We start from the raw sequence: 15,345 nt of genomic DNA on the forward strand, positions 1-15,345 counted from the left end.
AAAAAGTGTGAAGAAACTGAAATTTGAGCTGGGCATGGTGGCACATGCCTTTAATTCCAGCATTTGGGAGGTAAAGACAGGAGGACTGTAGTGAAGCCAAACTGGTTTCCATGGTGATTTCCAAGCCAGCCAGGGTCGTCTTTAAAAATAAAAATAAAAAAAAAATCTTGGAGAGGCCTTGGTTTGTTCTGAGTCTCCACTGAATAAGGTGACTATAGTAAGACACTGGAAAGAACTTTCCTCTGCCAGAGGAAGGAACAAGAAGAAATAGCTGGTTAGTTGGTGGGGAGAGCAAAGAAGCACCTGGCTGCCTCGGTTCTCCCCCTTTGCTCTGCTGAGCCTCCACTACCCTGAAGATGGCGCTCTCGTGCCTGCTGAGACCTTCGCCCTGCTACCGAGGCTCTCGGTCTCCATTCCCTAGCCCCTAGCCTCCAGCTCCAGGTTGCTGGACCCCAGGTCAAGGCCGGAAATAGCCAGAAGGAGCTGTCATGGCAGACTCTGGAAAATCCTGCTCTGGTTTGAAGTGGTCCACCAGCTCGGGAAGTGAGGGCCCCGCTGCGGCGCTTTTGTTAGGGTGAGACTTGGATTCGATGGATAAAATCCAGAGCTGACCCGCAGAGTAGAGGCCACACCCGAAAGCCCTTGGGCTTCCCCTACCACCCTAAAATAATTGAAAGCCCCTTCTCTTTCGAACTGTTAGAACAAGCAGCAGTCAAATGTTAATGGTTACTGTTACCCTGAAGACAAGAGTGACCAGGAAGCAGGGAAAGTAGAGGCTGTGACATGGCATCTCACTCCATGCAAACTAGACTGTCACTGAATGTTGCAACTGCAGATATTTTACTTTTGTAAAATATTTACTAAGGCTTAGCTAGAGTTTTAAGAAGTTAATTGGGAATCCCAGATTTAAATAATTTGTATTTTGAGTTGTGACATTCACTATAGATAATTAGTATTTTTGCCATTTCTATCAAACAAATACTTTTCCCTCCTGGTGTTTCAAGACAAGGTTTCTCTGTGTAGCCCTGGCTGTCCTGGAACTCACTTTGTAAACCAGGCTGGCTTCCAACTCAGAGATTTACCTGTCTCTGCTTCTGACTGCTGGGATTAAAGGTGTGTGCCACCACCTGGCAAGCTACAGCCTCTTAGAAGTCCTTTACCAAGTACATGAGAAAGCAAATGGCTGCATCTACCACATCTCTACATTGAAAGAATCAAATGCCCTCTACAGAATTCAAATCAAAATTTGGCCCCAAAAGATGAACTTGGTGCAAATACAGGCAACAAAACAAACAAAACCAATAAAACGTGCCACAGCAGAAACTGTTTTCAGTGTGGATTTGATACTGACAAATATTGGCCCACAAGACAAATCGCTGCTATAAAATTTAAGGGGAAAAGAACTGGTTCCTGGTGAAAATAGTTTCGGTCAACCAGAAATGAAGAAAGGAAAACATTGGAAATAGTTTAACTGAGGTTTATAGGAAATTGATCAAGAATTAAATTGACTTAATAGAGTCCATTCCGGAAAGCGCTCTCCCAAGAACGTTCATCAACATCAGAGCACATCTCGAGAGTCCTGTGTTTGTGTTCCCAGAGGCTCCTCTATGGATTTTACAGCAAAACTAGATTTGTTTTGCAGTGGAGTTGCACCCAGGATGAGAAGAGAGGGATGGGAGGATCTTTGTGCCCTATCCTTCACAAGAACAGTAAAAGGGTTATCAGGTGACAATCTGGGTGTATCAGAGACCACCACCATCACCGCCATCACCACCATCACCACCATCACCACCATCACCACCAATATCTCACCATCACCATCATCACATCTTCTTACGTTTTCCAGGCTGGTCCCAAGCTCCTGGGCTCAGCCTCCCAAGAACCTGGGCCTCTACCACCACTAATTTGTATAATTTTCTATCCATTGTTATATGCTTGCTTGCTTGCTTGCTTGCTTCCTTCCTTCCTTTCTTCCTTCCTTCCTTCTTTCCTTTCTTCCTTCCTTCCTTCCTTCCTTTTCTGTGAAAAGTGGATGAAGTCCTGAGTGAATGTGTATTGTTGACATGAACAATGCCATGTCAAACACACTGTTGCCTCAGATCCATGGGAATAGCAAGGACTTCCCCTTGTTGAGTATAGACATTACAGTGTGTGCTGTCAGTATCAACCTCCTCCCAATGACTGGAGCCTAGGACGGCCCCCTACAAGGACCCCCACCGAGATGAGCACCTGCCTTCTCATTCAGCTGTTGGTCATAGATGCTGAGTTTCTGGCTGCTGATGCATCTCCATCAGAGCCTGATCCTAGCTTTTATTGTCATCTCTTCACTCCACATTATCACACTGAGGTCAATCCCAACACCATATAGACCATGACACATTTCCATGATGCAGAGGGAACCCAGGGACCTTATGAATGTTAGGCCACCACTCTAGAACTGAACTATGCCCCTAACTCGTATTCATTTTATTCTGATTCTGAAAAGAACATTTTTGAGGGCTCCTAAAATATATTATAGATTGTAGGCAGTGTGGATAAATTGGCCTCATAGGGTTCCAGGTAAGGGGAAATGGGAATGCCTGGATGGACCTGGGGTGTGGAGGGAGACAGGAATGCATCTGTATTGTCTTATGGAAGGTGTTAAAGCCAACCCAGCCTGCCCTCTCACAGACACTCTGCTCTTCCCAGAGCCTGGCTTTCCACTCCCCTCTCTTTTATCCTGAATCTTCTAACTCAGGAAGCTCTGTTACATTCTTGCAGTCTCAAGAGCTCATCTAAAACAATCATTTAGTTCTATGGTGCCCTTGGAAGCCTTCCTAGAGCAAACCACGGTTCTATTAGTGAGCCACGCTGCATTGTGAGCCATGGAGAGTGCATGCATAGGTCTCCTTGACTCAGCACCAGGCTATGTGGTGCCAAGAGTTGGCCACTCTCTTCAGTCCTCACCCCTGCGATTAAGCCCACCCACATGCCCACACAGAGCACCTACTTCAGGTCAGACAGACATAATGTCATTGACCCTGGGAGCTCACAGCATGAACCATGACCTGGCCCACAGGGGGCTCAGCCAGGGCCAGACCTGGAGAGTTTCAGTGCAGTCATTATCACAGTGGGTAATCCTTCATTGCAGTGGCTGTTTGGTACTCCATGGAATGTTCCAAAGAGCCCTGACCTCTACCTACTCCATGGCAGTAGCACCCCTACCCTTCAAATTGTGACAAAAGAAGTCTCTAAACTTTATCAGCTCTCCCCCAGGGGCCAAATAGCTACCAGTGAAAGCCGCTAACTCGGAAATGAGTGCTGGCAATCACATCAGAGAAGACTCAGAACAATTGGTTCAGACATAGTAGGCTCCGCCCGCACACCCATGGCTTGTAACTAAAGGGTAGAGGAACACGGGTCCAGCTGTGGGTGTGGGCTATTGGATGTTTTCTGTCAAATCTGCTCTTAAATGTGTATTTTGTTTGTCTACCCAGTAGTAATTTATTTATTTTATAATAATAATAACTATTACTATTATTTTGAGGCAGAGTCTCGGGTAGCCCAGGTTAGCCTCAGACTCACTATGTATCCATGGATGAGTCTGACCTTCTGATCCTTCTGCCTCCACTTCCTGGGTACTGGTATTGTAAAAATGTGTCACTGCTCTGCCCACTGAACTGCATCCTCAGCTTGTAGTTCTGCTTTTTGAGACAGTGTTCTACTCTGAGCCCAGTCTGTCCTGGAACTCACAGCCTCAGGCTAGCCCTCAACCTCACATGTACAGTTATTACAGCTCCTTCAGCCTGAGGGTCTGTTGTGCCCACTGCTGGCCTCATACTTGGGGCAGTCCTCCTGTCTCAGTCTCCTCAGTGCTGGGACTACAAGCCTGAGGCACTATACTTGGCTAGAAGCAATTTAATTTTTGAAACAGTCTTTAATGAATGCTTCCTCCTAGCCATAGCCCCGCCCCCATTCCCTGTCACTCACTGATCCCACTGTTCATATTCACTTCTATATCTTTTTGAAGGCTTGTGAACATATGGGTTTATGGTGGTCTCCTCCTCTCTGGCCCCCCTCCCTGTGTGTCTCCCCCCCACACCATGTGTTCCCTGTGAGTTCATGCTTATAGGGGCCAGGGATTAACTTCAGGTATCCTCAGGACACCGTCCACCTTGTATTTTGAGACAGGGCTTCATTGGCTTGGAACTCACCAAGTTGTTTAGGTTGTCTGGCTAGTGAGCCCTGTGGCCTCTCCTGTCTCTGACTCCCCACTTCTACGGTTACAAGCGCATACCACCTGGACCTCTTTTTTATGGGTGCTGGGAACAGAATTCAGGACCTCATTCTTGCAAAGCAAGCACTTTAGAGAATGAAGTATTCCTAGGACCCAAGTTCGTGTTTTTAAATATGAAGAGTATAGTGTCTTTTCCTTTTAGATTTATCTAATTTTATGTGTATGAGTGGTTTGCCTGCATATATGTACATATACCATGTATGTGGAGGCCAGAAGAGGACATTAGATCCCTTGGAGCTAGATGGTTGTGAGCCAGATGTGTGTGTGTTGGGATTTGAACCCTGATCCTTGGCAAGAGCAAGTCTCCTAATGGCTGAACCCTCACCAGCCCTAAATACAAAGGCCTTTTACTTAAGTTTGTGGCCCTTCTAAATCTCAGGCTGAATGAATTGAAAGCCCTAGCCACACTGGGCAGACCCAGCAAGTCCCTGAGAATTCTCTCTGGGTATTTTTTGGGTAAAGGTCCCCAGGATTGGCAGAGTTCTCCCCATGGCTGATCATGATCTCCTGCCAGAGGCTGGCTGCCTGGGGCAGAGGTCAATATGGAGCTCTAGAGGAATCCACACCGTCAGCAGAGGACAACCTTTTCCTCTCAGTCTATTTAAATTCAATTAGTCATTTGAGAAAAAATTAATTCACCATGAGATCTGCTTACAGCGCAGGCAGGTGGCGGGCTGTCACTGGAGGGCTGGGCACATTGATTAGAAGTGGCTGTGCTGACCCAGTGACTGTAACCCAGACAGAAAGCCTTCAGCAAATGATTTCTTTCATCTATTAAGATGTTGTTCTCGAGGAGAAAGCCTCAGAGGGAGACCAGAATAGCAGTCTAGCAGTAGGAGCCAGCGAGGGGGACGAAGGGGCCAGGTCTCATTCACTCTCATCTTTGCCTTGACCCAGGACCCACTGCCTATTCTCCTAGACACACACCCAAGAGGCTCTGGTTGTGCTGTGGGTACCCCGGCTAGACAATGAGAACTTACCAGTGATTGTACATTTTGGGTGGCTGGTGATTCAGACCTTCCAGGGTGGGGAAGGAGCAAGATCCCCACCTTCACAGCTGGATCCCTTTCCTCAGCTAAGTCCTGCAATTCTTCTTTGGTATCCAAGGACAAATCAGGTTCTCATGAGTGGGTCCAGTGTCTTTTTGGTGGGCCCAGTGTGGGTACTGGAAAGTTAAGACTGAGTTGAACTCAGTTGAATATATCTGGAATTCTAACACTTGGGATGTAGAGGCAGGAGGGTTAGGAATTCAAAGACATCCTTAGCCAGAGAGTGAGTTGGAAGCTAACCTGAGCTACATGAAAAACAAAAAGGAGGAGGGGAGGGGGCAGGAGGGACAAGGACTGAGAGAAGACCAGATTAGATCAGACTGCAGGGCTTTGGAGCCCACCAGATCTGCGGAGGACTCTGTATTACCAGAAGGCTGTCCCCGGTGTTCACCCTCATCTACAACCCTGACTGAACATTCACTAGCAAACAGTGTGGAGAACTCTGGGGAGCAGACACGTTTGAAGGGAGATGAAGACAAGGAGAAGCAGCTTTGAGGAGTATTAGTCTAACAAAGGGTCAGCCTCACCGCCACTGGGTGATGCCCTACTCTGAGAGACAGAAACCCTTGAAGACAGGAAAATGGCCCCAGAGCACCCCAGGAACCAGGAGCAGACAGAAGCCCCACTCACTGGGTATGAACTCCTGGATATCTGGAACTAATGACCAAAAGGAAGGGTAGGTCCCTTCCCCTCTCCTTCAGATCCAAACCTAGGGCTGACACAACAAGCTGAGAGACAAGATGCACCCCAAGGGCCCCAGCCTTATTTCCAGATTGAAACAGACTGAAAGGCAGCCTGATAAAGAGAATTGAACTGCCCAAAGCCCCAGATTCCGGCCCTTCTCTGTGATAGTATGGCTCTGTGTGGCTTCTGTCTCTCCATCTAGAGTGCTCCAGGGACAAAGTACAATATAAGAACTCTAGAAAGAAATCAGCAGGAAGGTGCTCTGGAAGTGCCTTAATTCCAACTCTAGCTTGGATTTGTAATTTGTTTTTTTTTAATATACTTTCCCCCTCCTTGGGGATGGGAGCTGAGCAGAAAATGTGCATACTAGTCTGTCACAATCCCATGGAGATAGTGCCCCCTGCAGGAGCTATGGAGGTAAGAGGCCTCCTCCAGTTCATCTTGACAGGTTGTGGGAATTTGGGGTTTCCCATTGTAGTCAACTGAATTCCAGAGAATTCATCTTGCCAGATGCTAAAAATGATATCAGACATCAAATTCAAATCATGCAGTTTGCTACGTATTGGCTTATAGGCAAGACTTAGATTCGGCTCCACCTCACCCGGGGGAGTTACTGTCCTCTATAGACCCCAAAGCAGTGGATACCAGGCTTTCTAGACACTAGAAATAGCCATTTGTGTGTGTGTGTGTGTGTGTGTGTGTGTGTGTGTGTGTGTGTGTGTGTGTGTGTGTGGAGGTTGGAGGTTGACCTCTGGTCTCATCTTTGTGTCTCTGTCTCTCTGTCTCTGTCTCTCTCTTAGAGACAGGGTCTCTCACTGAACTCTGTGCTCACAAATTTGGCTAGGCTGACTAGCCAATGAGCTCCCAGGAACCACCTATGGTCTCTGCCTCCCCAGCAGGTAGGCATGCAACACTGCACCTAGCTGACTGGGATTTGAACTCAGATTTTCTTGCTTTCACAGCAAGCCTTTACCAGCTGAGCCATCACTCTAGCTCGGTGGTTCTTGGCCTTTCTACTGTTGTGACCTTTTAATACAGTTCCTCATGTTGTGGTGGCCCCCAGCCATAAAAGTATTTTGTGGCTACTTCATAAATGTAATTTTGCTACTGTTATGAATCATAATGTAAATATGATGTGACCCCCCCACCAAAGGGGTTGAGACCCACTGCTTAAAGTCGCCCTTCTTCAGTTTTATCACAGAGCAAAATCCCAGGCAGGCACCAGGTCCTCCTGACTGGAGGCTCATAAGCTCCGGGTTGCCTAACAGTACTCTACCTAGCCTGTAGAGGCTGCCATTTCTCATTCCTCACGGTCTTTTTCTCTGCCCTTTTCCTGTTACTCCTTCTTGATGACTTTTTGCAGTCTTACCATTTTGTAAAATCCTTCCACTCCTGGAGGAGGATTAGCAACTTTTGAGTGGCTGCTCTTTAGAATTCAGGAAGTGCAGTTTACATATGGGAGCGATCAATCACTTGCTCCAGATGGTAAATGTATTTCTTTTCACCAGAAACGGAGCAGCAAACATTCAAATTCATCACCAACACAACATTTAAATTCACATCCATTTTAACCTGACATCCTTAATGGGCTGGTAAAATGGAAATCAGTGTTTTATCCCTAGATTGTTGACTCTTCTAAACAGTTTATAAAAATGAGAACTTGGGATTAAAAATTGTTATTAAAGCAAGATGTGGTGGCATGCTCCTTTTATCTCACCATTCAGCAGAGGAAGGTGGATGTCTGTGAGTTCAAGGCCTGCCTGGTCTGCATACTGCGTTCCAAGCCAGTCAGGGCTATATAGTAAGGCCATGTCCAAAAGCTGTTAAATAAACAAACAACAACATAAACCCACAAAGCCTTGCCATCAGGAAAAAAAAATGCTCTCTGCCAGCTCACTGTCATCATGGACACAAGTCCATGGTGGTCAGAGTTACCACAGTGCCAGGCAGGACTGGTTCACAGGGACAATGTACACAGGTGTGTGTGGAGGTTATCCATGACACCAGCTACATGAAAGGCCCTGTTTGAGAGGCTGATGTGTTCACCCTGCTGGGGTCAGAAAGAGGCTCGGAAGTTTGCTGCTGGGTCCTGGATATTCATTACTTGGTTCAGGGGGTGACCTACAACTGTTAAATAATGCATTTGCACAGTATGTTAAAGAAAAAAATGATCTCACTGGGATTTTCAAGTACTTATCTGTCATGTGTGCATGCATGTATATGTGTGTCCATGTGTGTCTGTGTGTGTGTATGTACATACATGCACCCACAGGTGTGTGAAAGCCAGACATTGGTGTTCTTCTTCAATAACTTCCAACTCTAGTTTTATAGACAGGGTCTTTCACTGAACTTGGAGCTGGATGACTGGCTACACTGACTGGCCAGGGAGCCCAGGGATCCTCATGTCTCTACCTCCCCAATGCTGGGAGAACAGACAGGTGACTCTGTGTCCAGCTTATTACATGTATGCTAGGATGTGAATTTAGTCTTCATATTTGCATTGCAAGTACTTTGCTGAATGAGCCATTTCTCCAACCCCTCTATGGCTGTAGGGGTATCTCTGAATTCTGTATTCAAAATAAAAATGTAGTTTGTTAGCATACTTTAAAAAATTCTTTTAAAAAGGTGTGTGTGTGTGTGTGTGTGTGTGTGTGTGTGTGTGTGTGTGTGCCCTATGTGTGTGTGTGCCCTATGTATGTGTATGCCCTTGGAGACCAGAGGTGTTGGATCCTCTTGAGCTGAAGTCACATGCAGTAGTGAGCTGCATGACACGGGTGTTGGGTATTGTTCTGAAAGAGTAGCATTCACTCTAAACCACCTAGCCATCTTTCCAGCCCTAAAATTCTCCATAAAAAGATGTTTATCTAAGTTGTTCTATTATATATGTTTTACCCATATCCATGTGAGTGCATCACTTGGATGTATTATATCCCCTAGAACTGGAGTTATGGGTATTTGTGAGCCATCAAGTGGGTGCTGGGAATCAAACTTGGGTCCTCAGCAAGAACAAGAAGTGCTCTTAACTGTTTTCTCTCCAGTACAAGATGTTTATTTTTAATTATGTGCACATGTGTGTGTCCAAGCACATATAAGTATGTGTAAGTGCAATGCCTTTAAAGAGGACATCAGCTCCCCCAGAGCTAGAGTTACAGGAGGCTGTGAGCCACCTGAGTTGGGTGCTGAGAACTGAAATCAGCAATCCTCTGCAAGAGCAGTATGTACTCTTGACCACTAAGCCAACTATCCAGTCCCTGATGGTACATTTTTAAAACATCATGTTAGTGTTTGCTTTGCCAATTTCCAAAAAATATCAAAACAAAAAAATCCCCTTTTCTGGATAGTACTATGAAGGAATTAAAACTTATGGCATCAAAGACCAAGTTCCTGACACAGTTGTGAGCCAGGCAGCTTTGTTGCCTGAGTCCTAAGTAGGAATCTCCGCCCCATTCATGTTTCCTAAACACCTGAGTTGGGACCCTCATTGGTTATCAAATGATTGTTCCTGTGTGCTCTGTGTGAAGAATGATAATAGGCTGAATTGTGACACCTTGCCCCCAAATTGGCATGCTCAAGTCTTAAGCCTCAATATATCAGAACATGACTCTATGTAGAGATCATGCCTTTAAAAAAGGTGATACATAAATTGGGCAGTGGTGGCACATGCCTTTAATCCCAGCACTTGGGAGACGGAGGCAGGTGGATCTCTTTGAGTTCCGAGGTCAGCCTGGTCTACAAAGTGAGTTCCAGGATAGGCAGGGCTATACAGAGAAACCCTGTCTTGAAAAAGAAAAAACAAAAACAAAAACAAAAAATAAACCCACCAAAATGGTACATATAAAAACAAGGCTAATAGTCTTTAACTCAGTGTGACCGTGTCCTTATGAGATCAGGACTCAGACAACAGCTGGAGGGACAATCATGTGAGGACATGGGGAGAAGACAGCAAGGAAAAGCATCCTCAAAGGAAACCAATCCTATCTACAACTTGATTTTAGATTTCCCATTTCTGGAATTGAGACATATCAATCTCTGTTTAAGCTACCCTAGCCTATGGTGTTTTGTTGCAGCAGCCCTAATGGATGAGGAAATGTATCATCTGCAGACCATTTCCTCAACAATGGAGACACTATTATTTATCAGCGCTCAACTGTTGCGAGCCACAGAAACAGTCGTGTGAGCCACGAATCCAGTCAACAGCAGCACACAGTGAATATCCTAAGGATACACGTGTACTCTATGGAACCTGAGTGGAGTTCCACTGCCCTCTGAAATGCACTGGATCCAGGGCTTGAACCTCTACCAAAATTCTGCAGCCCCTCCCCCGCTTTGCTTTTCTCACTTTACTTCAGTTTTAAAAATCTAACTCAATTTTGGATTCTTGCTGGGAGACTGACTGGCCTAGCAGTTGTCAGGGCCGTCCAGAGAACAGGCAGAGAAGAAGAGCTCATCAGGTATGAAGTCCTCTGTGGTATGGAGGACCTGCCCCTCAAGTTTCACAGCCAAACCATAATTTTGTCACAAACTGCAAAATCAAAGCAAGAGTAGTCCATGATCCACGCTGGTCCAAGACTGCTTCTGACTACATAGCTGTTTGTCAAAGGAAGGTGGAAGACAAGGGTCCAACTAGGAGAACAGCCTTGTGCTAAGACCTATATGGCCACTGGAATCTAACAGCTGGCTGGTGATCAACTGGAATTCCAGGTAAAGGCTGGATTCATATTTGGCAACCTAAAATCTTACTGAGGAGAGAATATGAGGTGATGCTGATCATTCTAAAGCTATGAGTACAGAAAGATGACAGGAAGCATGGAACTTTCTGCTGTGATTAAAACCAGAGCACCAGCTTGAGCTTCAGTCCCTGATTGAGCACAGTGCAGTACTTTATTTTCTGAACCTGTCCTGTGTACTCTGGTTCTACAGACTAAGGCTCCTGTGCTACACTCTGGTTCCCTGTCTGCAGGTTCAACAGGAAATGTTGGTCAAATGTTTGCTGGCCTCACACAATCACAAACTAAACAGAAAAAGAAGAGAAATACCCAAGTGTATTTCTTTTCATGATAAAAACTTTATTTTACAGTTTTATAAAGCAGTTTTACATTAAGCACAAACAACCCATTAAACTTTGTATAGAAACAAAATACCTTTCCATTTGAAAAAATCAAGTTTCGCTGTATATAAAACTAACATGTGCACATTGTGCTTGGACTGCAAAGTCTGTACAGCTTTACAGAGGACCACCCTTCAGAAGGGCATCCGGTAAACACGTTATTGCATATTTGACACATGGCATATACCCCACATGTACAATGGAGGAGAAGCGAGGAAACAATTACAAGAAAGAAAACAGCAGCTTTTGGTGAGAGTCTGTACACCAAAAAGGAAAGAGTCCCGCGGCATCTGGAGAGTGTGCTTGTGTCGTTTCTGCACTTGCTCATGGACGCTGCGTGGCTCTTGAATGAAGCCATTATATACAGTAACTCTTAAAGGGTCAAACCTGCCCTTTGTCTAGAAACTTTTGGCTGGTTTTACTACTAAAATGGCAACAGATTCAACATGGAAGCTAACTCAGATAAGTGAATCAAACCAGTATTTTTAAAGAAAAGTTTAAAGAAATACAACAAAAACTTAAAATACCCTCCCCTTCTCGCTATACTCAGGATAAGTAAACATTTACATGTTTTAAAAACCGAGGAAACTTTGTAGATTTTCTGGAGGCAAAAATGCATGGGTCCCAGGCAGTGCTCTCTACACAAGCCCAGCTCTCCCAAAGCAGCATCACCCCACCTGTTAAACATGCTGCAGATCCCACTTTGCAGGCAGACTTCCTGCACACCTAGAGTCTCATTTTGTAAACTCCCAGGTGACAGAGGCATCCTCAAGTCTGAGAAGCCAAGCACTGACAGTGCTGTCACAGGCTCAATGTGACCTCTTAGGGAATTCTGGGATCACAAGACAAGTCAAGTAGCTGTTGCAATGTGGAAGGCAGTGGAAAAGCAACAGCAGCAAACTGCCATTTCTACATCAAAAACAAAACAAAACAAACTTTCCCTCTTCAGTTGAAAAGGACAACCACATTGGTAAGGCACTGGTGTTTGTCACAAAAGCAGTACCATGATGATTTCACTGTCCCCTCTCATCTGAAGACCAGTATGCAAACATAAAGCAAAGTCGGGACCACTCTAATAACAAATCTGATAGAGTGAACAATGCTCCCATGTGGGGAAGCTTGTTTTGAACATCAGTACTGAAAATAAAAAGGGAGTCCTCATTTTTATTGCTGAGACAAATGTGCATGTTCAGAACTTGCTGAAACACCTCTTGTGTGAGAACCACAATGGTAAAATCTAGGGAACCTAAAGACCATACTGATTTCGCTGTAGGCAAAATCAAGGTGTGGTCATTTAAAGTGTGGTCACATAAACTGGGAGTTTATACTTATTTTTCAACAGTATAATATTGTCTTTATCTTCAGTACAGATCTTCCTGTCTCCTGTGATGCCCATATACTTTATATATCATTTACATGTGTGTCTATGCATCATATATATATATATATATATATATATATATATATATACACATACATACACACACACAGACACACACATATATATTTATATTTCCTGTTTCAACAGTACTTGGTAGCTGAATTCAACAGAAGTACAATGTGTGGGCAAACCATTCACCTGGCTCTTAAACATGAATCAGACAGATAGCTGGATAAACTTCATTGTTTGTCCCTAGGAAGTGTGAGACTCATGTTACCTAACTATCTCCATATTATCACACCATAAACAAAAACCAGGGCAAAACCAATCCTTGTTGCTTTTACGTAATGCCTGAAGCCCTATAACAGACACTGTCCATGGCATGAGAACTCTGAAACCCTTACAGATCCGATGGCACACGGACAGTAGACACAGTAGTATCTCTTCTGTTTCAATGCTGGAATCATTCAAAATTCAGTTTCAGAGAAACAGTGAGGACAGAAGCAATGATGTAAAAGTGATGATGACAATCCAGGCAGGAAAAACTTTACCGTGACTCCTAACATACCATTTAACCCAGTAATTTTCCTTTAAGGGGAAAAAAGTCCTAAAAGGGATGATGGTAGGCTTCAAATCATTACATCTGTCACAAATTTAGGCTTATAATTAACACTCTGGGTACTGTCCTCAAAATGGACAAAACCACCAAAGTGTAATATGAAATGAAATGCAACATTCTAGACAGTGACAAAGACACATTGCATTGGGGACAGAGGTGGGGAAGATGATTATCAGACTTCTACTGATTGTAGATCAAGTTTCATAAAACATAGCATGTCTGTAATTTCTTGTGCAGTCAACAAGTTTCATTTTAGTTGTGCTTATGTTATTTGACCATGAGACCTGAACACAGGCTGTGTTTAAATATACATAGTTCAAGAAAACCATAATTCAAAACATTTTCCATATATAATTGAACAAATGCAACAAATGCTCACTCCTTCCCAAGAAATGAACCTACAGGAAAGAAACACTGAAAAAACACAGTCCACAATCCAGGCTATACGCACATGTTTACTGCAGTACAGCACACTGTTTTCTAAAAGCCTGCTTTCAGCATAAATATAAATAATCACATTTTAAAAGCACTCCACACTAAGTTTTAGGTAAGTGCTGAGCAGCAGGCTAGCAGCAGCCACTTACCATTATCTTTCACAGACTGAGAATGACTCTGCATGGAGGCCTAAGTGATGATCAGGGCTGAGATCACATCTTTGTTCAGCGCACTGACTAAACGCTTTCAGGGCCTACATTTCTAAGCACCTGACCCATGGAATGCAATCATTTCAGAAAGACTAACTTTAAGGGTCTCTTCTCACATTGCTGTGACCCACAAACCCCAGACACACACCATCTTAAATGTGCAATGTGCTGCTGAGTTCTGCCACTGACACAGAGCTCAGCCCTTGAGTTCAGAAGGGGCTGGAATGCGCTTTTGGTTTTGAGCTCTAGTTGTGCTTTGCCCTGCTGCCTTTAAGGTAGCTTTTCCACCTCTTGACAAATTCTTTGAAGATTGGAGACTCATCGATGGTACTGAGCAGCTGCAGCTGGTTGATGTGGGTGGTGTGATAGTCCCAGCGGGCCAGGTTAGGAGCAATGCCCAGCATGAAGTGGCGAAGGTCATAGATGGTTCCGGAGCCAGTATCATACAAGGGCAGCATGGCTTTAAGAGATTCCATGCCACGCTCATACAAGGATCTCGCCTCTTTTCCAAGCTTCTCCCCTGCTGTTTCTTTTAGGTCATACAGCCCAATTAAAGAATACATAAAGCCATTTAAAACAAAAGAGCTAGGTGTAGTTGGATATTCTTCATACCAGTCATGTTTATTCATGAACACGGCTTTAACTCCATGCTGCTCTGACAGAAACTTGTATGGGGCTGTTGCCCTTAAAGCGGAATTGAGGAATATATGGTCTTTTGTTAGAAGATAGGCCCTGACTAATGTAGACATGGCTTGCCCTTGTGCCATAGCAGAGTACCACCCTGGTTCTAAAGACTTAAACCCTTCCCCTAACTTCCGGGTCACCATAATTGGCCAGCCACCTTTCTCATCCTGGTTCCTCACTAGCCAGTCACTAGCAGCAAAGAATGCAGCCATGTGGGCTGTGGTTGAGATGGTAATGTTGTCCAGGAATCCCTTCCCTTTTGCAATCAACCTAACCACCTTTTTGGGCATGATTTTGGTTGGCTTGACAGCTTTTGTGTTGGAAAGACCCACTCCTTTCCTGAGGTCAGTGACCAGGTCTCTGGTAACTGTACTCCACGAAGTTCTGGGCCCAATGCCGTAGTATATGTCCCTGTCTTTAAAAGCAATTAGCTGGGTGTTTGAAATATAATGCACAGTGAAGAGCTGATTCTTTTCTGTGGTCTCCAGAACCACAGACACACTCCCATTTGTTAAGAGCTTGAGGTCAAATGAAATAATGAAGTCTTTTGTGTTTCCCAGCTGTAAAGACACACCTTCACTGGTTTCTGTGGGGAACAGATCAAGGACTGGTTAGAATAAAGTATTTTTATACTTGAAATTTAATTGCAGTTTATTCAATGATAACTACTGACCATACAAAATTAACAGTGTTGTGTTACCAGATTTTTGCTAAGTAGAAAATCTGGTGACATGAAAGTTTCTTGCATTGTCTCTGTCTGGTTTACAGAAATGGTTCAGAACAAATAACTAAGAATTGTTGATCAAACTGTTTTTTCTAGACCTTATGCCAACTGGTCAAAAAAATCACTGATTATTTTAATATAGTTATTCCATAAAAGGGAGAAAAATAGCCAAAAGCT

The 15,345-nt window shown here is 44.3% G+C and overlaps 1 protein-coding gene across 8 annotated transcripts in view; it reads right to left on the reverse strand.

Moving 5' to 3' along the window:
- Positions 1 to 11,054: 11,054 nt before the first annotated feature.
- Glce (glucuronic acid epimerase) overlaps positions 11,055 to 15,345 on the reverse strand; it is a 68,568-nt gene continuing 64,277 nt past the window's right edge. For all 8 annotated transcript variants that reach the window (XM_027414818.2, XM_027414813.2, XM_035443749.1 and 5 more), the window contains one exon: positions 11,055 to 15,030. In XM_027414818.2, coding sequence (XP_027270619.1) covers positions 14,006 to 15,030 — 1,025 coding nt within the window. In that variant the 3' untranslated portion in view covers positions 11,055 to 14,005. The remainder of the gene's footprint in view (positions 15,031 to 15,345) is intronic.

This window comes from Cricetulus griseus, chromosome 4 (genome assembly GCF_003668045.3).
Source record: "Cricetulus griseus strain 17A/GY chromosome 4, alternate assembly CriGri-PICRH-1.0, whole genome shotgun sequence".
Taxonomy (NCBI): Eukaryota; Metazoa; Chordata; class Mammalia; order Rodentia; family Cricetidae; genus Cricetulus; species Cricetulus griseus.